Source organism: Solea senegalensis, linkage group LG10, assembly GCF_019176455.1.
Source record: "Solea senegalensis isolate Sse05_10M linkage group LG10, IFAPA_SoseM_1, whole genome shotgun sequence".
Classification (NCBI taxonomy): domain Eukaryota; kingdom Metazoa; phylum Chordata; class Actinopteri; order Pleuronectiformes; family Soleidae; genus Solea; species Solea senegalensis.
In genome coordinates this window covers 5517939-5545776 of record NC_058030.1, presented here as the reverse complement: position 1 = coordinate 5545776, position 27838 = coordinate 5517939, and the positions used below count along the sequence as shown (strand labels likewise).

Genomic DNA, 27838 nt, shown 5'->3' with positions numbered 1-27838 from the left:
GTTTCAGTTTCATACAATCCTGTAGTTTGCTCCAGAAAGAAGGACATACATATTTAAATGTCTTCCTTCTTAATTCACTACGGACCTTTGGAACAGATAGGAATAAGTCCTGCGATCACATACAGTGACATCCTGTAGTGTGAGTGTGTGTGTGTGTGTGTGTGGGGGAGTGGATGTTGGCAGTGTTCATCACACAAACGTCCCTCAGGAGGATAATGAAAACAAACACTCTGCAGATATGAGACTGTCGGGGAAACAGACGTCCACGCCGAGCTGTTTCATTTCAGTGAACAGATTTCAATTTGTGGCGGTGGAGATGAGGGAGTGAGAGCGTGGTGGTGGTGACGATCGCCGTCTGTTCCACATCATCTAATGACTGAAACTAATCATATTAACATGCTACATTCTCCAGGTATATCTGTGCCATCTCAGCCTGTTTCTCTCATTATAACTCATTATTATCTGTAAAAATGTCCTCACGCAGCAACTGGGGAAAATCGGCCAGAACCTTTCGAGAAATCCCTTGACTTACACTTAACCTCCAACATTAAATGCAGAATCAAAAATCAGTGGCCCTAAAAGAAAACACAACACAGTTAATAACCACTGGAACTTTTTGAGGACAAAAAAACTTCAAGGACGTCTGTAAAGTCCAGGACAACATTATCAGGAGCCACCTGTGCTTCTTCAAGGACACTTTGATCACTCATAATTACACTTGGCTCCTTCCCAACTTAAGTCTGCACGGAACCTCATGAAGCACTAATAAAATCCCCTTTCAGGCTTTTAAAAGTTATGGACATTTAAGATTCCATTAAAGGTTTGAGTGTGGAACATTTTGGAGGGTTTGTTAGCAGAATTTTAATATCCTGTTCATCAGTGTATAATCGCTTTAAAGTTCAAACCTTTGACTTTTTTTGGTAGTTTTATGCTGTGTTCACACTGGAGTTTACATACAAAGTCAATGCACAGACATAAATAGATGCAAATCTCGCGTTGGCCAGGTGGTGATGTGCGAATATTGTGAGCGGTGTGATGCGTCAATCGATCCCAACGCTTGAGTTTAACACTTTGACGATGACGATGCCTATGACGCTGTGGCACAAAGATGCTGTGATCCCGTGGTGTGAATGCCATGCAAATGGCAAGATTTTTAAGTATGCAAGTTAGGCAAGGACCTTGTTTTATGGAGGCCGACCATCTTGCACCAAACAGATAAACCAGACAGAACATACACATATGCTGTGTTTCCATCATGGCACGTTTTAGGGTTTAGGGTTTGGTCCAGTACGGTACAGTTTAGAATTGTAAACACCTGGGTCAGGCTTGTGTTTTGACTGAGAACACTATCTTTACTCGAGTATGGGTCTGTGTCCGATGGCCGAAATACTGTACATGTATGTGAATAGACTGCAGGTGTTGAAGAAACACCGATCGCAAGGGGGTGACGTTTTTCTGTTGCTCAATCAGCTGACTGTCACAGGTCGAGCTTGACTTTACTATTTTACTCTGGTAACCCAAGGGAAGTGTGCCAAAAAACAGCATAGGTTGGTTATTTTTGTTTTTTTCCAATTTTTTCTAATGGAAATGCAAAAATCAGTACGTACTGTACTCTACCAAAACAAACTGTTCCACGACTTTAGTGTTTTAAAGTGTAAACCTTACACTGGACATACTTGAGAAACAAATTCTGGATTCATACACACTGGACCTCTTTCTTTGTCTAGAACCATCTCAATGACCAGCAGAACTCCCTTTAATGTTGTTTAAACCTCAGTACTCAATATAAATACTCCTATTCCAATATTCCTAAGAAGACAAGAAAAAAAATTGAGCCTGAATTGACCTTACTTGGAGTCCTCTCAAAGACTCCTGGATTCTAGATTTCCTTCTAAGGTTCTACACGTGGTCCTCTCAAGGACCACGGCATTACTCACACAACTTCATTATAACTGTGAACACTTTAGACTTGTATGATTACTTTTAAGGTGCCCAAGGACACTGGAACGTCCACAAAAGTGCTTGAAAACTGTTGAAACATTACAGTAAATCAAAAGCCACCTAAAACAAAACGATGTCCAATGAAACACAAACTCCAAAATAAAAAAATCAGCAGAGCCTCTTCAAACCACTCACACTCACTGTGGAAACTTCTTCTTTTTTTAGTTAACCTTCCTTCAGTGAATAAATCATGTTGCGGTCTATGTCTTCAGCTCTGCTGCAACCTGCTGGTCAAATTTCAATAAATGGTTATACACATGTTAAACATAAGTTTGACCAACCTGAAGTAACCACATATTTAACAACCAGGGGCCGACCCACAGGTTGCAAAAAGAACGGTGTGAATGGGAGTCTGTGGGGAAATTAGCTTGATTTATAGTGTCAGTAAAACCGTTTCCTGAGGAGCTACTGGTCTCATCAACAGTACATCACTTGTTAATTAATTCATTCTATAGTGTTTATGTGTAATGATAGGTTGCCAGTAATGTCTGTGTGTAGTATAGAGGTCGCTAGTGCTAATCGCGGACGCTAACCGCTAATGCTAATGCCAAGTTAGCTTCACGTTTGCTGCCGTTTACTGTCAGTGTTTAATACTAATACTCGTCTTACCGTGTTCACAGTTTCACAAGATTCCTATTAAACAACATGGAAATGTATTACATGTGTCCTGAGTTTTGTGGGAGTGTTTGAACTAATTGGAAACAAGGGGGCGCTGTTGACAATCCCAGCTGACAGAGGGCAAAAGGGCATGGTAGTCTCTGGCCAGATCGCCAGAGACAAGGTTAAAACACGCTTCAGTAAATTATGTTCCTATTTAGAGGAAAACACCTTATAAAACACGACGCACATGAGTGGACAATATTGGATTGACAGCTAATATTGTCAATAGGTGCCTGGTTGTAGTTCATATATCTGTACATTTTCATTTGCAAAAACAGCCATGGTGTCAAATTGCAAATGTTGACACTTTATTTTGAAACAGGAAGACTATTTCCATTTTTTATATACAGTGTGGGGTATAAATTAAAAAAAATATTTTAAATAACTGGATTCCTCACAATAATCTGTCATCTCAGTCAGTATTTAAGTCTAGAGGACTGTCCACCTGCTACCTCCTGCATATTCAAGCCAGGCTCCACAGGCCCGTTCTGCTGAATTTGTTTACATTTCAGTTCAGACCTAATTCCCCAACACATTGAGATGACGTCTGAAATGGCTGCCGGTCGACTCAACAAACACAACAAACTGACTGAAGCAAAAGATTTTTTTTTTTTAATTCAAAGTGAATCTTGACATAGTACACCATCAATTCATGATTTGACACTCACCAATAAGAGTCACCAAGAAGGACCCGCTTTTTGTGACAAAGTACATAAGGCTTGGTCACATTAAACTCACTGAGAACCAGAGGGGGAAAAAAAAGAAAAAACGACCGCAAACTGGTAAGACACACTATTACATCCAAATCATCATTTGTTTTCCCCAGTCCTCATATTGTTTTATATTGCACAGTGCAGGTGCTACATGTCAAACTAGTGTAGCAAATTAAGAAAAAAATAAAAGTCGAAAAAATCAAAAGAAAATCAAATCATAAAGCCACACAAATCTACACATATTCAGAACAGTAACTGTTTCAAATTAGCAATCATGTCTACATACTTGTGTCTAAATACTATAAATGTCAACACAAATTACAAAGCTGTGGTACAAAAAAATCTACCTAAAAACGTGTCTTAGTCGACTTTTACACTCTTTGTTTTTCAGCCCTGAAACCAAATGAGATGAGCCGTGTTAGGGGAGTTAGTTATGACATGTGGGGGACCCGTTAAAAGCAGACCCAGGACAAGAAACCCCAAAAACACTTGTATTATTTAAACACTGATAAAAAATAGCAAGGACCTAATTCTTCATTATTGCGATTTGTTCAGATGCACTGTTTTTTTTAACGCCTGACAAAGGCACTGGAATCACTGACGGCTGGACTTCACGGTGTTGTTTTAGTGTAAGTCGAAGGTGAAGAGTCCTCAGGTCTGCTTTGTCACTTAAGGCTGCTGGGCTACGTGTGCTTGTTCAGTTTCTATTGGAGTTTGCTACATCCACACTACTAGGTTTTCGTTAGGAAAACTGAATTTTGGGTGACGTGTTTATGCTGATAAACAGATTTTCTCCTCTGCTGTTTCAGAAAGGACCACAAATGACAGATCAGTCTGTAGAAACTGTCTTTTCTAAAAACCTGTCCCACACTAGAGGATAATTGGCCAGATTTCGGTCCTTCCGACAATCACGGGTGTTTCCGATTTCATGCTGTTTTGAACAGATTACCAGGCCAAATTATCCTGCAGTGTGAGGGATTAACAGACGCGTCATCGGACCTATCAGAGTAATTCCCGATTTCAAATCTTAAGTATGTATCAATATAAAGATCGTTTTCCTAGCCCAGTGTCTTGCAAGACATCTCGCAATCGAACAAAGACAGTTTCGGTGAGATCCTAAATCCCTGGAAATCTCCTCCCTGAAATCGTTTCATTAAACGCCATTAACGCTCTAGTCTGTGCTTTCTCAGAACTAAAACATTGTACAAGGCTTGTTGTGTCAAGTCAGAATTGAAAATCCTCTGGTGTGGGGCAGACTTAAGTTTGCAGGACCGCTGAGGTATCATTGTAACGTGCCGTTTGGTTAATAAGAAGCAATCAGGAAGCAACTAAACCATAATTTCTGTCAATCCAGACTGAAATTCTGCCCCTAAATCTCTATGGAAAATAACTGCCTCGTAAAACAATCGAGGTGCATTTTTAAAAGGAAAACAAAGTTTTGGAAAGTAAATTTTGGAAAGTAATGTGGATGTAGCCTGGTACTGTGTGACCCTCCAGTGAATTTAAAACACTGAAACCATCAGGGGTAAAACTGCAGGCAGCTGGGATTTTTCTGTTCTAAAGCGATCAACCCCCAAAATGGCCGGTGCATCACTGAGGTGGTGCATATGTTCATCTCATCGCAGGCGCCGAGCTAAGAAAAAGAACATTGATATGAGGAGAGAGGCTGCACAACAACAGCGTTAAAGAATAAAACATATTAAAATTATGAATTACTGTGCCATAACACACACAAACACACGCGCGCGCACACACAAACACACACAGCTGTGATTATAACTGCAGACAGCACTCCAAGCTTAACAGTGTGCATCCTCTGGTTTGAGGATCGACACAGTAGAATATTTAGACGGATACACAAAATAAACCATTACTTAAGCAACATAGCAAAACAACAACAGTACGATGAGGACGGGGCAGCTTTGGATCTACACACAGTACGATTGAGAGATAAAGCACTTTTTTTTTTTTTTAAGAAGCCCTGACAAGAAACACATGGTAAAAGCTGCATACAGGAACCATCGACACCTCAATCACATGACTGGACGTAAATGCTGCGTAGCCATGAGAAATGCATCAAATACACCAAAAAACACGGGTCAAGAGGTTAACAAATACATTCACGGTGTGAGAATAAAGCTCTGCATTTGCGTATAATCAGGCCCCATGTTTCTGAGTACTGCACGGTAAAGCATTCCCTGACGTTTAAGAAAACTAAAAAAAAAAAGATTGTTTTTAGACCACATCTTATTTAGACTTGGGGGGGAGTTTGTGAATTGTAAATTAGGAGCTGATCCCCTCAGAAGGAATAAAATCGATACTGCTCCGACTGCGAGACGTCGCCCGTCAGCGACTGCTTTGAAGAAAGGCACGAGTTGTACAGTACAGCGAGTAGCAAATACAGTCCAGTGAGTAGCAAATACAGTCCAGTAACGGAAATAAAAAGAGAGAAAAAACGATACGTCAACGACACTCGTGACCGAATCAGAGAGTGAACCCAGCCTACATTTGAAATACTGATGCTAAATACACACACAAACAAAAAACACACACACACACACACACTTTCAAAAGCAACAAAATTAAGAAAAAAAACGGAAAAAAAACCAAACCTCATAACTTCCATTACAGCAGTTTACAATCACTTCAAAACAACAAAGCCAAAAATACAGAGGCACTAGCATAATAGGAGTAGCATTCAATATACTCTGTAATCAAAACAAACCCCACTTCTATTGTATCTAGTCTCCAAAACTACAATACAAGAGAGAGAGAACGCAGGCTAGAATGAGATTAGTCCTCTATAAATTCACAGCTACGAAGTGGCAGATAATCAATATATAGCAGCTTATATTATCTATACATTCCAAATACAATTTGCCAAACATAGCTCAGAAAAATAAAACCTCAACCTCATTGTGTTTTTGTTGTTTTCTTTTTAAAATAGAGCTCTCACAATATATTCCAATGTTGATAAACTGCAACAGTATGCTGGAGGTGAAAAGGAAAAATAGTATCGACCATGCTTCAGAAATGATTAATGAACAGTCTTTGGTGCTGATTGTAGTAAAATACCAGTTGATATGCTGACAGGTAAATACGCGACTCGACTACACACTGGAAATCAAAAACACACAACCAAAAACAAATAATAATTATATATATATATATATATATATATATATATATATCAAGGCTATACATCCACCCTGAAGGAATGTATCAAAACTGACAACAGGCTTCAATACATGGACACAAAGTTCATCTCACACGAATATTTAAAAACAATTAAACCAATGCACCTCTAACACTCATGAGCCCAGCAACGATACTGTTAGCTGAAAAGGTTATTTCAAAACACTGACAAGCCGTTAAAAAGTAAAAACGTTAAAACAATCTCATTTATCTTTGTCTATGCCACTCCCAAAAATTCTAAACTGCATCGACAGCGAGTCTAAATTAAATGCAAAAAAACCCAAAAACAATAAAAACACAGCAACCCAGAGGCTATCTAGATTGTATTGCAGTTACAGTAAACAGTGACAATACTGTTATGAATTAAGTACTATAGTAAATAGAAATCGATTATCAAAATATCAAATCATTCTATATTTACATACAAAAGCTCATTCAGTCAAAGCCCTATATGTGCAGCCTCTAGTTAAAGAAGAAACTATACTCTGAGTCAGGAAGCAAACTAAAGTCCGACATTAGCCAAATATTAAAACATAAAACACACTTAATAATCCTTATATTAATCAAATAAGCCCATCGTGATCAGAGTCTGTAGGTTAAGTGCTGCAAACCCATTTAAATTTACAATCTATAAGCTCCTGAAGTAACGTCATCGTATTTAAGGCACTAGGATTGCGGCAGCAGCGAGAAAAACAAACAAACAACTGCCCGGAAACAGAGACAGGAGCGTTGGATCCTGTGTAATACGGACCGGGATGGCTTTAACAAACAGATCTGAACGGCGGCTACAAGGCAAAGGAGATAAAGGGAAGGGGAGGCCGACTTATCCGAGAGCAACAACAACAAGAAAATCATTCTCCAGCCTCGAATTAGATCATTTTCTCTGCACAAGATTTGAACGTCACATGATAGGAGATAATGTGCAAAGGACATTCTTAACGAAACACTTCCTCGTCATCATCGTCGTCGTCTGTGAATTAATTCTTGTAACGTCCTCTTATAAAGCTTTGTGGGTTATAATCCATCCCTCTGCTGCATGACGGGATTGCGCAGAGAAGTCTTTCAGATCAGTTTGATGTGAACCTTCTCATTTTCAGACACTGTGAATTTTCCATTACATTTTTTTTTTATCTTCAGCATTGTGACTCTTGCGTTTTCTCTCCGTTCCTCCTCGTGTTATAGACATTATGTCTGTGCTCGTCATCATCAGAAGAGTCCATTTTGTGCTCTGCTACTAGCTCTACCTGCCCAGGTCGCAGCCCCGCTCCATTTTCCATTGCCCCTTCTCCCCAGAGGGAACTGCTGCGGCGGCATCCTGGACCTCAGATGTAGGAGAACTGTGGGTGGTGGCTGAGCTTGGTGGGGCTCAGAGGGAAGCCGGTGAAGGCAGCGGGGGAGGCCATGTAGGGGTGAGCAGGGGGGAAGGGAGGCTTGAACTGGTGCGGGAGGTGGGCGTAGCCGTGCTGGTGGATGGTCGGTGAGGGGAGGAGCCTGTGTGGGTGGGGAGCGGGATGCACTGGGTGGTGGGGGTGCGTGCTGATGCCCAGGGTCACCTGGTGAACGATAGTGCCTCCCTGAGGGTGGGAGAGACCGTAGCTGTGCTGGAGGAGAGGGGGAGGCGGAGGAGGAGGGCGAGAGGACAGGATGGGGTGGGGGTGGTGGGCGGATGTGAGGGGGCCACCGGGAGGGTAGGACAGCAGGGTGTGTGTGGGCAGGCCCTGGGTGTGTGCATGCGGGCCAGCTGAAGTGTGCGTGGGGCTGCTGTGCTGCAGGTGTGTGAAGGTGTGTGTGTGGACAGTTGGGGGAATGAAAGCGTGCGGTCGCAGCGGCCCATAGTTGCCGTTCCACTCTTTGTTGCTGTGGTTTGAACCGTACGGCTGCACCTGAGAAAGAGAGGGGAAGGGTAAGTCTATAAAAATCAGCACCATAGGGCCTTCTTGTCACAAAAATGTTATGTTTTAAAAATGCATACATTTCCCAGTATTTTATAGATGTAGTCCAATAGTGATTGAGGAACAATTATACTGTATGGTCCAAATTAAGTGTATTTGAGTCTGATTCCATCACATGTGCTTGTTTTTAATAATTCCACTTAGTAATTTCTATAATAGCTTGTTTATTCATTTGTCATTGTTTTTACTCTGTGTTTTAATTGTGCAACTTTGTTATTTGTATTTTTGTGTGACGCTGCCCATCTTTCCCAGGTCTCTCCTGGAAAAGAGGTTTTTAATAAAGTATGACACTGTGTTGTGAAGGCCACTAAGACTGGCAATAAAACAGCCCAGTCTCCTCTTTGTCCTCTTCTTGCCCAGAAAAGAACAGGGCAGATACTCACACCTAGTGTTTACTTGCCATATTTGGGCAAAAACAGAAAGATAACCCTTCAGTCAGATTCTTGAATAATGCAATGCAAAAATGTACTTCATGTTTGCTGTATACACACATGTAGGGCTAAAAGACAGATTATATCAGCTTTGGACAGAAGGAGGGTTGCATTTTGCTTGAGTGATAGATTTAGGTTTAGTTTGATTTTTCTGTTATAACCTTTAAGCCTGTGTCACAAAAAAACCCACATGATTCAAACGGTTGAACCCCATGCAGAATGTTTAACAGAGAAAAGTCAAATGACACAAACTGACCTGTCCAAAGGCCAGAGGGGGCTGGTGCTGCACTGATGACTTTAGCTGCCGGGACAGGAGGGGGGCGGATGGGAGGAGGGGGGCAGAAGAAGGACTGCTCTGTTGTCCTATGAGACTGCAGCGCCCTTTGGACCGGGACCAGGACTCTGAGGCTGGGACAGGGACAAGATGGAAGTGAGTTGGGCGAAAGATGATATGTACTAACTCCACAGATGACAGATCTGAAAGGTTGAAGTGGGTGACGCAGAGCAACAAGTGCAGAGTTTCAAACCACAGAAAAACATGCATTGGGTTTAAGTAGAGCTGTATCAACAGACTGACAAAGCAGCATCTAGATTACAAGCAGTGATATCATGTACTGAAGGTAAATATTGTTGGGAGCATTTGTACTGAATGTGATTCTTTTTTTTTATTACAATCACTCTTACTTCACTACATTTCCTTAACTAAAAAAACCACTGGGATTGTTTAATCCTAAACCGGATTATCACCAAACTCTAATTTTTTTTTTCCTTTGGTCATCACCAGAAAATGTCCTTGACTTTTTGGGTCACACTTCTCACAGTCAAATGGGTCCAAAAACATAAGCTCTTTGGCACACTCATATTACTCAGAGAACCGGGGTTATGTTAATAACCTAAATATACCTTTACTCAGATTAATCACTTGAACTCTTCTGAAGTTTCAACCTGAATTTTATGCTATCGATTTTAACTTTAAAACCTCATTTTCAAAAACCTGTTTATATTCCATTGGACATTGAGTTGTATTTTTACTTTAAATCCTTAAGTATATATTAGTTTAACTCAAGAGGTTTAGTCTCAAGAGAATCACTTCTAAGCAGTGACAACTCCTTTTACTTTACTTTTACTCAAAGTGAGGTTTGACTATTTGTCACGACAGAAATGTCTCGCCAAGTGCTGTAGAGGAATGAAAACTTAACATTTTATGGCCACAGTGTGACTGTAATTTCTGCTGCCATCTAAGGAGTGAACGTTGCGTTCACATTAAAACGAGTAAAGCACAGGACAGAGAGTAACATCCATAGAGATAAAGAAAGAGAAAGAAGAGGTTGTTGGCAAACACAGGACTGACAAGTGAGGAGCAAAGCTGATCCTTGGACTTTGATCTGCATCTGTTTTAAATTAACTCCAGCATCAATTAAAATTAACTTCTGGTAAGAGAAAGTGTAACTATCAGATCAGCGCCCAAAAGCAACTTCTCCTGCATGTCAAGAACCAGTAGAAAACACACAGCCTCTGACCTAATACTAAATGAAATGCATCCAACTTTCCTCCCACTGCTAGAAGCCAACAGACCTGTTTCGGTCTACTGTGCTTCAAGTCCTGATACAAACATTAACCCTAACCCGATTATTTTGAAGGGTCAGGGGTTAAGAGATTAACAAGAAATACAAACTTTGGCCAGCATGACTACTAGAGATATGGAGAACTTCCATAACTACATTCCTCTCAAGGAAATCTGATTCACTGAGGTTTTGACAAAATCTAGACATTTATATGCATAATTTATAAATATAACACTACATGAGAAACAGGTGTGGGACGAGCATAGAATCTTTCATGTCCAAAGATGTTTTTATTTCATCCTTGAAGAAAGCTGCTTCTCTGATAGCGGGAAAGCCATTAGTGAAAAATGACAGGAAATGGTAGCATTGCCTGATGTGGATGCATCTCAGGTATTAGACTGCAGCGGCCAGTTCTCTACTGTTGTCTCTTTATCACCTGTTAAAGGCTCTATGACCCACTAGGGGGTAGTTTGGCCCTACTGCTTCCCTATGACCTGCAAAGCAAACACCACCAAAGCACAGGTGACAGAGCACAGGACAAAGGGCAGAGGTGGTACATTTATGGCAACTTTGTGGGTGTTAGTATAGAAAGTGATTTGCATAAAAGCCTCTTGCTTGTTGTAAAAAAATATGATGGTTCAGGTCTTTTGAAGTATGATTATTAAGAGGTACTGATACATAGTCACACCCTGGACCAAGAACCATTGTCTTTTTAAAATTCTGAGAAAATATGACCATCAACAGAGACACAAGGTTGAAAAACAGTTTTAGCAACATAACAAAAGGATCCTGTGATAAAATCTACACCTGCTTTAGTATAATATTTCTTAAGGATATATTTGCCGCTTTATCTCGCTGTCAGACAGCCTACTCTGACTGGAGATTAAAATTACTCCAGACACCAAAGTCCATAGAGAAAATCTGTGGTTTTTCAACATACAATAATCCTACTTCCAGGCATTCAAGGTTTGAAATCCTTCATTTGGATTTATCAAGGTGACCATAAGGTAAACCATAAACATACTAAATGAGGCAGCAGTAGATTAAAAACTCCCATATCCCCATGAGCTAAAACTTTTCTAAATAGCTTAACTGAAAGATAAAGCTGCAAACATATTCTTTAGTTATCGTAGATTTAAGGTAGTAGATTAAATTATGGTGAACCTTGTGTTAAGCAGCTTAAATCCATTTTTCCTTGTGTCCCTGCTGGCAGCCATGTTTTGAAAGTGAGCCTTTATGTCCCAAGCTGGTTCTCAGTTCAGGGGTGGACAAAGAGTGTGCCCTAATACCACATATAAGCATACTTAAAAGGTCCTGAACGTCCCTTTACATTTCAACAAAATGGTTAATCAGTGCACACGTATCAGCATGAGGGGTCATTCAGACCTGTTCTCTGGACACGGTCCTGGGTCCCCCGTCTGTTGTTGTTCTGCACCCTCATTGGTGGAACCACCATTGTCCTGACGCCACGGGGACTCCTGCCCTGCACTGCAGGGGAAGGCAGTGATGCAACCATGGAAGCCAAAGGTGGGTGGTTGTTGTGGTTGCTGTTGTCAAGGTAACGGTAATGGCTGTTGCCATGCGGGGAGGTCGATGTGTCAGATGTGGGGGAACCTTCCACTGTGTCACAACCACTCTCGTGTCCGTCATCCTCAGACATGCTGAAAACAGAAGGGAAGAAAACATGAGGCTGACTCGAGACTGGAGCGTCTTCATTTGTTATCTCGACACCAGGACACAAGATATAACAGGACATACCTGTTGGGTCTCTTGCATGGAGAGACAGAAGGGCTGGAGTTAAGTGAGTTAGAGGCAAAAGAGTTGGTGCTGAGGCTGCTGTCAGGGCTGCTGAGGGAACACACTCTCTCCATAGACACGCTGGTGTTTCTGCACGCCTCACACACACACTCCTCTTTGCATCTATGGACAGAATAATGCAGGTTTAACTGGCTTTCAAGTGCAGGAATATAAAAAATACAGACCAATTCTGAAATCAGGTTACATCCCTTTGCTGATGCTCTCTCTCTGACTTATGTGAAGTGTCTGCAGAAAGTACTAAAAAAAGTACTTTACTAATGATAAATGTGAGCCTATGAGCAAAGAGATGTTTCTTCTTTAGGGGAACATTTACCCATCAGTTTTGAAATTTATGTCAACAGTAACATGCTATCTGATGTTAACCTAGAGTTCACTATTGCTTGGCAGCACTGTCAGCTGCTCTGGTCTCTCAGTCTCTTTATTGTCTGTTGGGTTTCAGCTACATAATAAATCCTACTTATTTTAACATGATTGATAAATATAGAAGCAGTCCCAATATTTGTGTTGGCAGTTTGCAAGGTTTAAGAATGACTCTGTTATGCCTCACACCAGATAATCTGGGCCAAATACTGGTACTGACCGAAGTTGAAAACCTGGCGTCTCTGATTCTTGGGGGAGTCCAGTGAGGCAGTGATATTTCCAAACAAGGATTCAATCCTGTCTTACATATTACATCAGAGACTATCTAACTTAGAAAGGCTGGTTCAGTTTGGTGTGACTCACCCGCTCAGACGACACCTCTGGGGGTCTTCATCCTCTTCCTCTCCATCGGTCAGTTCACTGCGAATGCTGACTACACTGTGAGCCGGACTTGGTGTGTCTCCCATCAGGACCGCCACATCACGCTGCTGTTGACTGGACAGGTCCAGCTGTCCGTTACCGTTTGGGACCGGCTCTCTGAAGCAGCTCACTTCCTCTTCTGTGTCCTCCTCCTCCTCAACTTCCACGTGCCTGGTTTCCACCAGAGGCACCTCCCTCTGAGGCTGCTCCCTTCGCGGCGCCGCCTGTCCAACAACAGCAGCCATCTTGGGGGTGCGACACCCTGTTACGTGGATGTTGCTCGAGTGGGACACATTCCTATAAAGAAGAGATTATGAATTAGTCTTATGTAGCATAACAGAGCTGTTTAAACTAAGATGCAGCAACTCACCTGTTGTGACTGTGTCTGTTCCGTTTACTGGCCAGCTGGGGCCACACTACATGAGCTATTCCAATGTTGATTGGCTGGTGTGCAGAGAGGGCTGACATCTGATTGGTCAGGAGAGGCTGCTGAATGACTGAACTGTAGTGGTTGCTGTGGGGATGCAATTTCCTGTTAAAAGATACGTAGAACAGTACAAAGGTGTGTGAGAGAAGCATAATACAGCTTTACATTGAATTGAAACAATTCATAACAAGAATTTAGGTCATTTTAGCTTACATATGGATAAGAAACCACATTTGTTGACTAGGTTGACAGTTGTTGAGACTTTAACAGTAGTACTTCTTTTACATTACTCATTGACTCTATACTTTCATCAGTTTTTTACCATTACATACCACAACGACCACCTGACCAACCTTTTAATCATTACCCCGTGTCTGTATAATGTAGTTAACTGTGCTTGGGCTCAAGGCCTGTAGCACACATGACATAACTGACACAATAACACATGAACTATGAGCTGCACGTCCCTGTCTGTATGTGATGGACTATCCGACTATCCGGGAACTACATGTTCCCGACAGACTGATTGTTGTGTGTCTTTGCCCCGACACGCAGGAGACGTGCTGCACACTAGTGTGCGGTCATCATAGACTCTAGTGACCTATGAACACATATTGAAACATTTAGTTCTCTTCACCGTCATCCCTAAGAGCAGGGCGTGTGTCGGTGTGTGAGGCCGATCGTTTTGAGGTTTTTGGCTGGTCGTCACAAATTAAAAGGCTTCTCCAGTGTTAAGATTGAAATGAGTAAAGATCATTTTTATACATGAAATGAAATGTCTTAATTTATTTGGGGAGTTTTTGGATTTTGGTGTCCATTCCTGTTAATCTGACATTTATGATATCATGTTTATGTTTATGATAGAAGGATAACAACAACCCACTTACTTCAGTGCATGTACACACAGCAAATGCAACATTTTTAACCAATGGAAATCTTGAAATAGAGAATTCCCCAGACTTAGATAGTATGACTCATAGTTTAGTGACGCACCCCCAGTCGCTGATTCTTTGTGGGCCAGCTGTGGTGTCATTGGTTAAGGAGGATGGAGGTGGTGGAGGGGGGTGAGAGGGAGGAGGACCAACTGGAGTCATCTGCTGCCAGGCTGCTGGGACAAGCAGCTGCTGCGCCCGGCTTGACCAGGCCTGCTGCAGGGACTGAGGAGGAAAATGGTGGATCAGGTCACAGCAAGAAATGATTACTTTAACCTGACAGTGTTAGAAACTGTGAAATAAATGGAACCTTTTGTTGGTTGACCAAACTTTAAATGCTGCTTGTGGAGAACAATATGTATATTTGTACTCTGACATGGCATAATTAGATTCCAAACATGGCCAATGTCAACCAAAATATTACAGCTTAGCAAATCTTATCTGTGTGCTTGCATGTATTGCTACTTACAATTACACATCTGTTACTTATGTTACTAACTAATTTTTTCACTGACATTATCAACATTTTTTTGAGCCCCCCCTATTGTTGTTAAATTCAAATAATACATGTCATTAATACACACTTATTTTAAGTTGCAGCATCTCTGTACATTTCTGTTTACTTATTGTGACTGTTAGCATTTGTGTGCCAACAGACCGACTTTTGTCTTACCTGAGCTATCACAGCAGGCCTCACTGGCAGGGGTTGTATGGGAGGGGCCTGAGTTACCATGGGAACAGTATACCCCGCTGGTTGATTAAGGTTACCTTTAAAAAAAATGTATAAAACACATTTATAATGCTGGAAAAGACCAAAAATGGATTTAATAATATCTCAGTGAACACTACAACACTACTGATTTACAATTAAGACACTTCATGGAACATTAAACATTTTATATAGATGAAATATTTTGCAGTCTGACCTTGAATGGTGGGAGGACAAAGAAGAAGGGCAGGTGGGAACGAGTCACTGCATCCAAACTGACCATTGCCAGTTGTTAGAGTAATCCCTGGATGCAACACTGAAGGGGCTGACTGGGTTATAGCCTGTATTAGAAAAGAGTACAAATAGAAAAAGACAGGGAGTCAGCAGGGAGAAAAGGGAGAAGAAATAACAGTTGACAGATTATAAAATCATAGGACCAAAACAGCACAGCACAAACAACAAGACTGTTATTTAGACATGGCGTGTTATAGCACCTACTCTCCAGAGGAGGGCAACCTTACTCATTGGTCTGTATAGAAAAAGTTTACAGACACATTATGTAACCAAGGGCTACACATACATTAAGTTCTCTGTTCTGAAAAAGAAAACAAAGTGTCACCAATATATAATATAGAGTGAAATAACTGTAGATTTAAATAGTCACACCACTGACGTGTGTGATGACATTTTATAAGCTCACTGGCATCGCCGAGGTTAAAATAAGGCTGTGGCTTATAACACAAGCTGTGTTGTATTACAACACTGAAGTAAAGGTCCTTGGGTAAAACAACTGGCTCGACTCCAGTGTCTGACCTGAGTGTGGACTGGTATGTTGCTGTAGCCCAGAGGGAGGCCAGTGGAGGCAGTGGGGGCCACAGGAGGTCTTGAGAAATGAATGGTGTTCTGGTTGAGAGCGTCAAAAATTGCATTGGTGGGGCCGCCGTGGCACATGTCCATGATGCGGAAAGATGACTGCACACTGTAGGACAGAGAGTGGTCCGTGAGTGAGGAAGACATTTCATTGACATGTTCATACTCCATCTAATCTAAGCTATGGTCTGTAAAAGGTCTGTGAAAGCTTGAAATAGCAGGTGATGCTCTGTAAAAATAAAATAAAAACAGCAATGTATCCCAACCCCTCAATTAAGCCCTCCTACTAAAGCTCTGTCTAGAAAAACAGTCAGTACATTATTCCACTGCTAACTTATTCTTCTCTGTACTGGCTTTTTGTATTATTACCAGCTCAAGTCTGACCAAAAGTATACATTGTATATAGTTATAATCCAACTATAAAAATAATCTCAGTTGGACTCACATGTTTACATATGTTTTTAAAGTCTATTTTGACTTGGATTAACACATTTCTTTTTGTTAATATGATGATAACATACAGAGTGAAATTCTTATTCTGTAGTTGGAAGTCCAGCTGTATGTTTTCTACCCTTATTGTATGACTTAATCTCTAACTTCAACCTCTTATCGCTGAGTGGATACTGCTTGGTCATTAAGTGACAGAAAGGCATGTCTGCCAATCATTAAGTGTGCTACAGACACCAACTGTTGTTTCTTTTTTTTACTCCTTCCTCTCATGACATACCCAAGCTCTAACTATAATGGCTCTATCCCTTTCATTTGTCACTAAACAAAATAAGCACAACCAAAAATGTGGAAGCGGACACTTACTGGTTACTATGTGGATAGTCGAGCAGGTGGGTCATAGTGAGGAAGGGGTGATTGAGGACGCTGGAGGGAACAGTTCTGTCCTCGGCATCGATCAGTAGCATGCTCTTCAGCAGAGACACAAACTCCCTCCTGTCTGACTTCTCTGCTTGCATGTCACCGTTATCAGGACTCAAGACCAAGTTTACCTGATGGATGAAAACAGTGAGGAATGTGGGGAGAATAAGAAACTACATATGATCTAAAAAGAAAATGTTGAGCTTGTGTTACTGTATATTAAGTCCAGTACTTAATTTAAGTCTCAAAAACAACACTGACGCTATCATACTCACATGTGCTATGTCATCCAGACAGCTGAAGATGTATTTTCTGGCCTCTTTGGATTTAAGTCTGGTCTCTTTCTCATGCTCTTCTGTCGTCTGGGGGAAGAATGGTAGTGTTAAGATAAAACAATTCCAGCTATGTTGGGGGAGTACGGGGGAGAAAAAAACAAATAAAAGCACATCTCAGGATCTCCGTGTGCTGAACACAGTCAATGGATTGAGTTTAAATAATAAGCAAATGGGGTCGCATTATTAAATCAAATAAATAGTCAGTTGGAACAAACCAATGTTTGTATCCTGTCAAAGTATTGGCAGTTCTCAGGTTTTTGCAGAGAAGTGCATGTGCAGATAAATATTAGGCTCACAGTCATTTATTATTTATTTGAGACCCTGGTATGTAGTCTAAACACAGTTTCACATTTCCCTGAGCTGTCTTTAAGGTGCGCAGGCTTTGTCCTGTTTGGAAAAGCTTACGCAGCCATTTCCCATTGTGATCACACTCCTTCATACTTTCTTACTGCAAAGCTGTGAGATAAATTACTTTTGCTCCGTTCAAATCGAATCTTACCACAGTGCGTCTGCATCTCCATTATCACCACCACCAGCAAAAGTGAAAATCACTTAAGCAAGTTTACAGCACATTTGCTTATAGAGTAGCAGGCATGTTATTTTTGATTGTTTGATTTGTGTGCGGTTACTTTTAGTCTCCAGGAGGCGTAGGGAGAGTCTGACTCTTTGGTGAAGAAACGAGAGGTCTTGGTCCCCTTGTTGAGCAGATGCTCAGCAGGCAGGCCCTGAGTCTGCGAGATGTACCGGATCTGGAAACAGAGGAAGAGGAAGGAAGAAAGAAATTAGGTTGTTGTGGAAAGAAAGGAATGTGGACACAGTAATGTGGAGGGACAAACACATTCCAGAATGAGCAAGAAAAGTGAGGAAAAAAAGACAAGACAATGGCAGACATCACATTCATTCAGCTGAAAATAAGTTCATTGACTTAAGTGGAAGATCGTAACCACTGAAAATACAGCCTTACAAAAGACACAGCCACTTCAAAAAAGCACAGTGCACAGTGTGCGTCTTTGGAGCTGAGCTGCATGAAGACGCAGGATATCAAATCTATACAATGGGAAAGAAACTGATTCAAGCCGCTGTCCATCTCTCGCTTTTGCTTTATTTTCGATGAAGACAGGAGCAGATAATGACAGACAAAAATACAATCTTGGGTTGTAAAGCTCCGATTTTGCTTGATTTAATGGACTGCATGTGTCAAGTGTGAAACTGACCCACACTGTGAATGAAAAGTTGAAGACCATTGTACAAAAGATCATACATGTCAGCATGCTTTGTTAATCACCGTGCGTGGAAATTCCCACCCTGCTGATGTCTTTGAACGCACCGTCAGTGCTGCTCGTCTGAGAGCGATCGTCGTCTAAAACGATCTGTGGTGTGTGCGTCTATGAAGCCGTGAGTTGCAATGTTTTGCTTGTGTATTGCACCTTGTTGGTGTTTGTGTTTATTCATGTGTCTTTTGATGACCTGAAAGTTGTGTTTTTTCCATTAGTTATGTGATGTAATGACTAATTAGTCCCTAATTAGTGACGTGAAGCTAGCTGCTAACTGGTGATCAGAGAAGTTTGTATGTTGCGGTATTGATCATCTGCATTGCTGGTCCCTGTTGCTTGTGAGTTGATGATTGATTAATGACTGTCTGTCCATCCATCTTATGTTTTTATGTTGCATAGAAACCAATCGATGACAGTTCATTTAGTTTATTTGAGTAATGTTGACGCTACATTCACTACTTATCTGAAGCTGTATTTTCCTTTGTTACCTTTGGATAGCTCAGTGTATTTCTATATGTTAGTTTTGTTATTTTCTAATCAGACAGTATTGTGTTGTGCTTGTATTGCAGCAACCACACACCCTCACGCAAAAATTGATAAACAGATTGAACCTTCTTAAAGGACTCCGCCTCTTTTTCATGCACTCAGAAGAACTGTACAAAGTGTCCTGACCCGACACCCTGTAGTGATTGCTGCCACCTAAGATCCCTATAGTCTACCGTACAACCATACTATTATGTGTGTCAAAAATGACAGATTGGGGCACATGCAGCAGGTGCATTGTGCCATAGGAAAACCATGTTTAGCTGGATAATTGTCTCATTAACTGGCCCCTTACTATTGACAAAGTAGATTTAGGTATGGTTGCCTGACTAGGTACAGTTTATTGTTAAAACAGATCCGCAACTTTGGCTTTGAAATAGTTCATACTATAAAAGGGGTTAAACAATATAAATGTGTTTATTTCCTTGTCAAGTTGAAGAAAACATATCATGTACAGAAGGAAATCACATCAACTGACAGTGGTTAAATGGCAGTGCAGGACTATTTTTGAAAATGATGTACAACATTAAACCTGGATTTCTGCCAGCAGCTGTAAGTTGTCTGTCATCTAATACAGCATGTGAAATTTCTGCACTTCAACCTTTACGGCTCTGCCAACTGACATAGTCAGAGAGCTTCACAGGCTCACACGGCATTCACAGCAAATGAACCAAACACACAGAGAGGGGAATCAGAGGTCATTAATATCAGTCAGCAAATTTTAAACTAGAGAGAGAGATGTGATGGGGATCACACCGGCCATGAAGGCTTAGGCTGCCAACATGCTGCTGCTCTGACCTGTGAGTATTCAGTAGTTTCTACAAGAGATGGGATAATATAAATGTTATCCTGCACTGGCATTTTAAGAAAGCTGATTTTTACCACAGTACTAATATTGTAAATATTTCTGGGTCAAAACAATCATGACACCAACATTTCAGATTGTTCCATGTCTAGTTATTACTACATTAATGCACGAGTACTCATGGGTCACACCCGACTGCTCTCATTGACTCTAATCATAATAATAATAATAACAATAATGATTGCATTAATTAAAGCTCTTCGAAAACAGAACACTAATTTACGTGAACTATAGCAATTATGTACCAACTACTTTGACGTCAAAATGAATACCAACTATGCAACTAACATACAAACATACTTTTATTTCCTTTTGGAGAGTGACCAAAAGTCCTAACCTTCTCACAATGACAGAAATCCTGTGTCATGCACTGCATTGCCAGAGGAAATGGCCTTGGACACAGGACGAGTAAATGTGAACCTGACCTGGACAAGGATCCTCAAGTCTTCAATTTTCTTATTAAGATGGAAGTTACAGATTAAACTGCCTCAATCTATAATGAAAATCTTGTGACTACAGCCTGCATCAGTGAAGACACAACTGTTTATGACGACAACAGAGAGGTCGTCTGTGAATGCTTTCAGTGTTCACGTTCAAGCAATCCATCCATCAGTCAAAGAAGCAAGCAGAGCCACATTCTCTCTCTCACACAAACACAGACATAACTCAAAACCGTGTCACTGCACTGATGTTTTGCACATTTAAGCTTGCGTTTGTTTTCAAAACTACAACATGCACATTGTACTTCTATAATTGTGGTTATTTTGTACTTGCTTTCCTTTTGTTACTGGTTTATTTCTGTGGACCCTTTTAAAGACCTCATAGCCCGGAAGTGCCAATTAGCGCTGCGTTTGGGTGTGTATCTGCGTCATTACCCTAAAAGTCCATATCAATCAGTTCAGCCACCGCTGAGGGCGCAGGGTTTTATTGTTTTCTTGAGCTCTACAAAGCAGCAAGGCACTTCCGTTGACTAATTACGTCACTGGCGAATCAAACCGCTCCTGTAAACAGCAGCGCCTCCTAGTCCAGGCACATTCGGTGATGTACTTTCAACCGTAGAAGAAGAAGAACTACTCTTATTGTAGCTGCTGAGTGTAACGGTTAAGAACATGTTGAAAAAAGGTTCAGCGAGTGTTTGCTGTGTTCTGGGTTGTGATAAACAATACCAGACGCTCCACAAGCTCCCCGCTAATGAGCAAAGAGTTACACTTCCAGGTAACTAGCCAATCACAAGACAGTCTGTGTTCTGCGGGTGTGGTTTTGGTCTGAAACAGCGCGGCTGACCAGAGCATCAGTGATGAGACATTTACATCGGCTTGTTTGCAGCGACTAGGAGGTTTTTGACCATAAAAATGACTTACATATAAGTGCGATAGCCATCATCATAGCTACCATGCTATGGCCTCTTTAAAATATCCCAGGTTCAACTGAAATCACTCAACCTCACACAGTACAATGATACTCAAGGCATTCCACTCCAAAAGAAAGTTTAGTGTGTGTACATGTGTACAGGGCACAAGAGCACACGTGCACGTCCATGGCCCAGAACAAACAGTGACTGGCCAGAACCTGCTGACACTGCAGTGTGTGTGTGTGTGTGTGTGTGTACACACATGGCTACCATCAGGCTTATGTTTATAAATACATTTTGCTGTGTAGAGTGGAACTGCAGTGAGCCTTAGCACAGCACTGTATGCTTGTGGGGGATCAATGTGCATGGGAGAGTGTGTGCGTCTGGTGACACAACAGAGCAAAGCTCTATCAGCCACAATCTGTGACTGATGATGAGTCAATCTGCAAGCTGCTGCTGCACGCATGAGTGACACACTGTCAAACCTCACCCCTTACAAAAACAGACGCATGCACGGGCATTCAACAAAGCCTCTCACTGTTCAAGCCATCAACTTTTAAATCCTGACAAATTAGAATGTTTAGAACAAGTGTTTTTTTTTTTGGAGATGTATCAAAATTCAAACTTTCAGTTTGGCATAGAAGGCTATAAAAAAGTCAAATGGACACAAGAGTGTCCATTTATAGACATTTATCCATGGTGGATTTAACTCTACTCTTCAAAGATATGTCTTAAAGCAACTACAGTTATCCTGCACTGGTCTGTGAATGAGATGTGGGTCTTTTCCCATGCTCCCTCTCCCTCACCAGGGGACTCCAGTCCCAGAAGTTTAGCTCAAACTGTACAACCTTGTGGGAAGATAATCACACATTACCAACAACAATTTCCTGACTCAGTCACCCCAGATTAGTATTAAGTGGATTTATACACACTACATACAGCGAGTGAGCAAGAGATCAGGGAGCAACAACAAATCAAGGCTCAACTGTTCTGTTCTGGATACTTCTGTGATGGGATCGACCTAAGATTTTAATGATTTTAATCTCAGAAAAATATTAATTTCCTTTTGTTTATGTTGTCTTCTCCTCCTGTGAGTAGATATATCTGCTTTCCTCTCTTTTGGCAAATCAGTTGTTGGAATTACAGAGTGACCAGACCTCACAAATTCAAAGTTTAGAGGCCAAGTCATAATTTTCTGTCAACTGGTTTAAGGCATGGGATGATATGAGACCAAAATTTAATTTTTTTCCCATCCCTAAGGGATGTCTTACTTGAAACAGAAGTGTAAGTATTTGTTGGGGTGTGTGATAAATACTAGTCTGTAATCTTGTGTGTTTGAGTGAGTGAGAGGAATCTTACCTGGTCATATTCCAGTGCTCCGGGGTAGAGAGGCCAACCCAAGAAGAGCTCAGCTATCACACAGCCCAGTGACCACATGTCTATGGCCTCACAAAATGGCAGGCCCAAAATAATCTCTGGAGCCCTACAGAAAGAAAAGAAAGGGAGAAAAGGTTATGTCTGGATCTGGTCATCATGCAGCATCAAAAACAGTCATGCTGTCACAGCCCAGCGGAAAATGTGCCTATTATTTCACAAAAGAGGCAGCACTTGGATTTAGGATGCAATTTTTCCCAGAAGGAGCTCAAAAGAAAGTTTTTGCCGCTGGAAAGTTAAGTTTGTGGCACTTTGTAAACCGTTCACTCCCGCATTAAAGTTCATCATGGCAAGTCCGTCATGGCACACATATGGTGTCAGTGTTAGAGATAGTTTGTTTGGAAAGTGACACAAACTTGCCAAACCAGGCAACAGTACACCAGCAGCCAGCAACCGGCAGTCCAACAGCTAAATGAAGTGTTCTAGTAAGAACACTGTAGACTTGTGGTAGTGTATATTTTATTAGGTTAGCCTTTTGTCAAATGGCAAAAATCAGCTCTTCCTTGAGTAACTGTGCTGGGGCCAAGCAAGGTTCAGTCAGCACTGACCACACTTAAAAAAAAAAAACCTTAACTATCAGTTTAAACAGGCTTCATAACCTATTCTCAAGAGACTGGATTGAGGAATGGTTCAATAAACCATGTTTCATGACAAATCTATGTGTGGGCAACACACTGGTTTAATCAACAACTTACTCCTGGATCTCAAACTGAATACCCATATGAAATTAGACAAATGCATACAGGGTTAGAGCAACAAATGAATCAATCTTTTCCAAAGAGGGACTGTGCCACCTATGCAGTTCAGAGGATTGGTAATCCTACATCAGTATTGTAACAATGGGCTATTAAGCCTGGACACAGCAGCTGAGCAACAGCGCTGCAAATAGCAACCACTCCTGTGATGACTGCGAGGGAAATGGCTGTTGCCAAGCAACAAATGGACACAAGACAACAAATGTAACATGTGAATATGATAAACGAGGCCATTACTCATTGCTCTGTGTGTTTATGACTGTGAACTGATGCGTGACTATATGTGCAAATGTTATGTCTATTGATTTAACAGCACTGACTATGTTTTCTGTCGTCCTTGGCCTCGAGGAGGAAATTACACTCTGCCATTTCCTATTGCTCCTTTGAGAGGAAGAAGACATGTTATGCAATGCCACAAAGAGCAGTGAGGCCAACTTCCGTGGACATTTACAAAGCATTCCTGCAAAGCAGACACACCAATTGTTCTGCAGTTTTAAATGCTTACACCAATCAGCATCGATTGCTCCTAGAGAAAGATGTCCAACTTTTATTTAGAAACTACTATAAGTGTTTAACAAGGAAATAGAATTCAAATTCATATGCTATACTAATATGCAAAGGAGGATAATATAAGATATTACGACTATATTAATCAACTTCCTCATTAAACAAAGTACAACTTGCAATACACACAAAAAAGTTGAAAAACTTGAACGTTAAAGGCAAATTAGAAAACAGGTCATGCGGAGACACGAGAAACATAAATGGGGAAGTTCTAGTTCTTACTGTAAAAGCGTCTGTTTTTGTCTGGTTTTCAGTATTGTTGTCTGAAAACTTGGAATGTTGCCATCCTTACCAGGTTTTACTTTAAAAAAAAAAGTGCTGACCTCTTGTAGTTACGTAAAAGTTATATAAATATATTAATAAAAAAACGGTTATGTCCCCCAGCTGTATATCCAGTGTATAGCTGTCCAGTGTTCTATTGCAAATAAACATGTTCTCAAACAGTTAGGGGGAAGGGGGAATATAGTGGGACAAAGGAAAAGAGAACTGTGTGCGTTTGGCAGAAAAGCAGCAACCCATAAATGGAGTCATTAAAATCTGCAGCAATGGTCCCAGGTTTTCAGAGACGTAACAGCTCATCACATAACACACACCTAACACACCTGCACACACATACACCATAGGTGTTTGGCAGCCGGACCAGATTCTAGAAGTAACCAGCTACAATAGAGAGCAGTAGACTCTAAGGCAACCTACCACTGCAAAAGAAACATGGCAGGCAGTTAAGTGCATTTGTGATGTTAAACACAATGAGACAGGACTCATCATGCATTTACAAAGCTGATCCATGAGTGATCACATATCTAAACTGCACCAATACGGCTTAATGTTGGAACAGCAGATCAAGTTACACGAGCATGAACAAGCATGTGCAGTTAAACACGGAAATATCACACACACAAAGTCTCCATTTATATGGTTACTCTTTAAAACTATGACATTGATCTATGATCTGATTTCAACCCAAGGTCCGTCAATAACTGAAATCATTGGGAATTCCCCACAGGGAAGTGGGCACCAAATGAATTAAGGGCTCTGAGGGGACTGACGTTGCCATGATGCACAGGTACCTGTGCAGGAGTTGTGTCATAGCAGAGATCTGGGACTGGGAGGCTGCGACTCCAGTGTTTGCGCAGGCTTGTCTCCCCCTGCCTCTGGAATAGCCAGATAGGTAGGGCACCGATCTCCATCGATTACGCAACAGAACCTGCATTAGTTTCATCGATAAAAAATTTACGTCATCGACAGAACTCTTAATGATCAATTAATCAATCATTGATTAATTATGCCCATCCCTACTTGGTATGCATTAGGAAAATACATAATGTAGCTACTGCATCAGTATAAGTATCGGCTAATAATCATCTTCTTCAAAGAGATGTTTTCCCAACACTAAACTCAGGTCATAACAGCAGGTATGAGCTTTGTTTTTCTGTGGAGTCACACAGAAAGTGTGAAGCTCCTCAGGATCTGACTGCTCTTCCTTCTTGATGAACAAATATGTGCACGTGATACAGTGAGGCAATTAGGTGCTCATGTAAAAGAACACCTGTTGAATGTGAAAAAGAAAATCACACTGCGAGTGGATGCAGGCTGACACAAGCTGCTGAAATCTGTAAGCATGCTAAGATGATAGCCATCCTTCCTGCCACCTGAGCTGCTTAGCTGAATTATTCACATAGACCAGTGCTCCATTTTCACTGTGGGAGGCAGCTTTACGTCACCAGCACCCACAGGACAGAGCAGTCACCTAACCAGGCCCTGCTTTGTCATGCTGCCATGGCAACAACACATCAGAGCATGACAAGCAATGAATGGCTCCTGCCAGAGCCATAGATAGAGATCAAGTTCATGGTACCACTTTATAGTGTTTTCAGTTTAAGCACAAAAACTATCCAAGTGACTAGGCAAGAATTCAGCAATTAGGTTTCACCTGAACGGCTGCATGCACTCAAACACAACAGATTCTGTGCGACGGGTTGTCAGACAAGCATGAAAGAGAGGCTTTAGTGTGAAACTCATGCACAGCTAGTGCTGGGTGACATTGACATTTTAATTAATACTGACACCTTGAATTCGGGACTGCATCCAACTGCACCTTTTTCAGTATCTCTGTAGTTTAAGATGTGAATAATCTGTCCAAACTTCTCAATTACCTGAGACTTACAGCCTTGTATTAAACATGCAAAAATTTGGCACCAATGGAGTTAACGTCAGTCTGTGTTTGAGCATGTTCAAGTCAGGCTCCATTCACTAGCCTAGATCCTCTGGAGATCCTTCTGCTGTTATAAGTTATAAGTTATAAGTTGTTATAAGTTACCCAGACAATCTCCCACTGCATTTGTCATGTGTAAAAAAAACAACTCCAAGACACTCTTGGTTTTCAAATATGCTTACATTTTCACAACATTTAAATACACCCCTAATTACGTTTTTAATTATTATTATTATTATTATTATTATTATTATTATTATTAATAATAATAATAATAATAATAATAATAATAATTATAATCATCATGATAATGTTAGGGTTCGGGTTCACATTCACAAAGGCAAATCTAATAACACACGATTAATTGTGAACCAAAGTCCTGTGATCAGGAATACCCTCAGCTATTGGGCACATTTGTAGACCGATATATAGGTTAATGTTCATCTGCCCTGCTGCTCTGGTGATGAGCAGCACCCTCAGGACCGGCAGGTGGCCAGTGGGCGGGTGTGGTGGAGCGGCTTCAGCCTCAGTGTTGTCACCTACATTCCCCAGTGAGGAGTGGAGAGAACTGGGAGGAGAACCCTTGAAAAGTCAGCACAGAGTCAGAGGATATATGCCGTTAAACGGCAGCTATCGTCACTTGTGGATGTGGATGAGAGCACTGAGGCTGAAGCAGTGAAAGGAAACACACCAGTTATGAACTGCTCCATGGTTCACGTACAAGCAGTCCAAGACCACCGCTTTCAAGCGGTCTAGACAGTTGCTGATCCAAATGAACTGTGCTAAGGGGGAAAACGCACCAGGGTTTGATTTAACCACAATAAACACTACCCTTCAAAATATAGACATTTGTGTTTCAAATCATACTTTTATTCGAGTTAAAGACCACTTTAACTAACTTTAGCATCACAGCCACATATCTGGCAATGATACCCTATGTGGAAAATCCAGGGAAAACCCCAGAGCTGCAAAGAAAAAAAAAACTCCTACCCACTGTGGTGAGGGCAGTTTTTCTTTACAACTTAACAACGGTAACAATACAGTACAGTCATTATGCAATATGAGCACTAAAGATGAAGAGACAATATGTTCTGCAAACTGCTCTTCTGATAACCTGATGTTCAAACAAAGTGACACATACCCAGAGGGAGACAGACACACTATTCAAGACTGAAACATTGTTTTGTATGCATGTACATGTGTTACTAATGGTTATGCTACTAACTATTTGTATTTTACTGTTTGTTTTGTTTCTAACATATTCTCGAGCCAAGGTTCCTAACACGTTAGTTAAGCCCAGCAGGTGTGTTGAGCACTGTCCCAGTTACATAAATTTAACTGTCATCATAGTTAAGGGGGAAAAGTGTGGTACAGTGTGGTGACTTCTCCCTATGAGCCATGTACAGACCTACCGAAGCACACTGCACAAATGAAAATACAAATGCATACAAGGCTGATACAGCTGAACAAACTACCAATATACATTCAAACAGACACAATGTGCAAGGCAGATAAGATAGAAGCAAATAAATCATCAGACAGTGTTGTAACAAAGTCACTAAACCTAGAGTCTCGAGTCCCC

The 27838-nt window shown here is 41.1% G+C and overlaps 1 protein-coding gene across 2 annotated transcripts in view; it reads right to left on the bottom strand.

Annotated features, from left to right (window-relative positions):
* Window positions 1-3251: 3251 nt before the first annotated feature.
* The window catches only part of LOC122775612 (homeodomain-interacting protein kinase 3-like), a 34411-nt gene continuing 9824 nt past the window's right edge, over window positions 3252-27838 (bottom strand). For both annotated transcript variants that reach the window (XM_044035638.1, XM_044035639.1), the window contains exons 5-18: window positions 22648-22771; window positions 17885-18004; window positions 17196-17282; window positions 16867-17051; window positions 15997-16162; window positions 15401-15524; window positions 15148-15242; window positions 14536-14699; window positions 13486-13647; window positions 13059-13412; window positions 12276-12437; window positions 11904-12178; window positions 9209-9360; window positions 3252-8452 (exon numbers count right to left, since the gene is read on the bottom strand). In XM_044035638.1, coding sequence (XP_043891573.1) covers window positions 7892-8452; window positions 9209-9360; window positions 11904-12178; window positions 12276-12437; window positions 13059-13412; window positions 13486-13647; window positions 14536-14699; window positions 15148-15242; window positions 15401-15524; window positions 15997-16162; window positions 16867-17051; window positions 17196-17282; window positions 17885-18004; window positions 22648-22771 — 2731 coding nt within the window. In that variant the 3' untranslated portion in view covers window positions 3252-7891. The remainder of the gene's footprint in view (window positions 8453-9208; window positions 9361-11903; window positions 12179-12275; window positions 12438-13058; window positions 13413-13485; window positions 13648-14535; window positions 14700-15147; window positions 15243-15400; window positions 15525-15996; window positions 16163-16866; window positions 17052-17195; window positions 17283-17884; window positions 18005-22647; window positions 22772-27838) is intronic.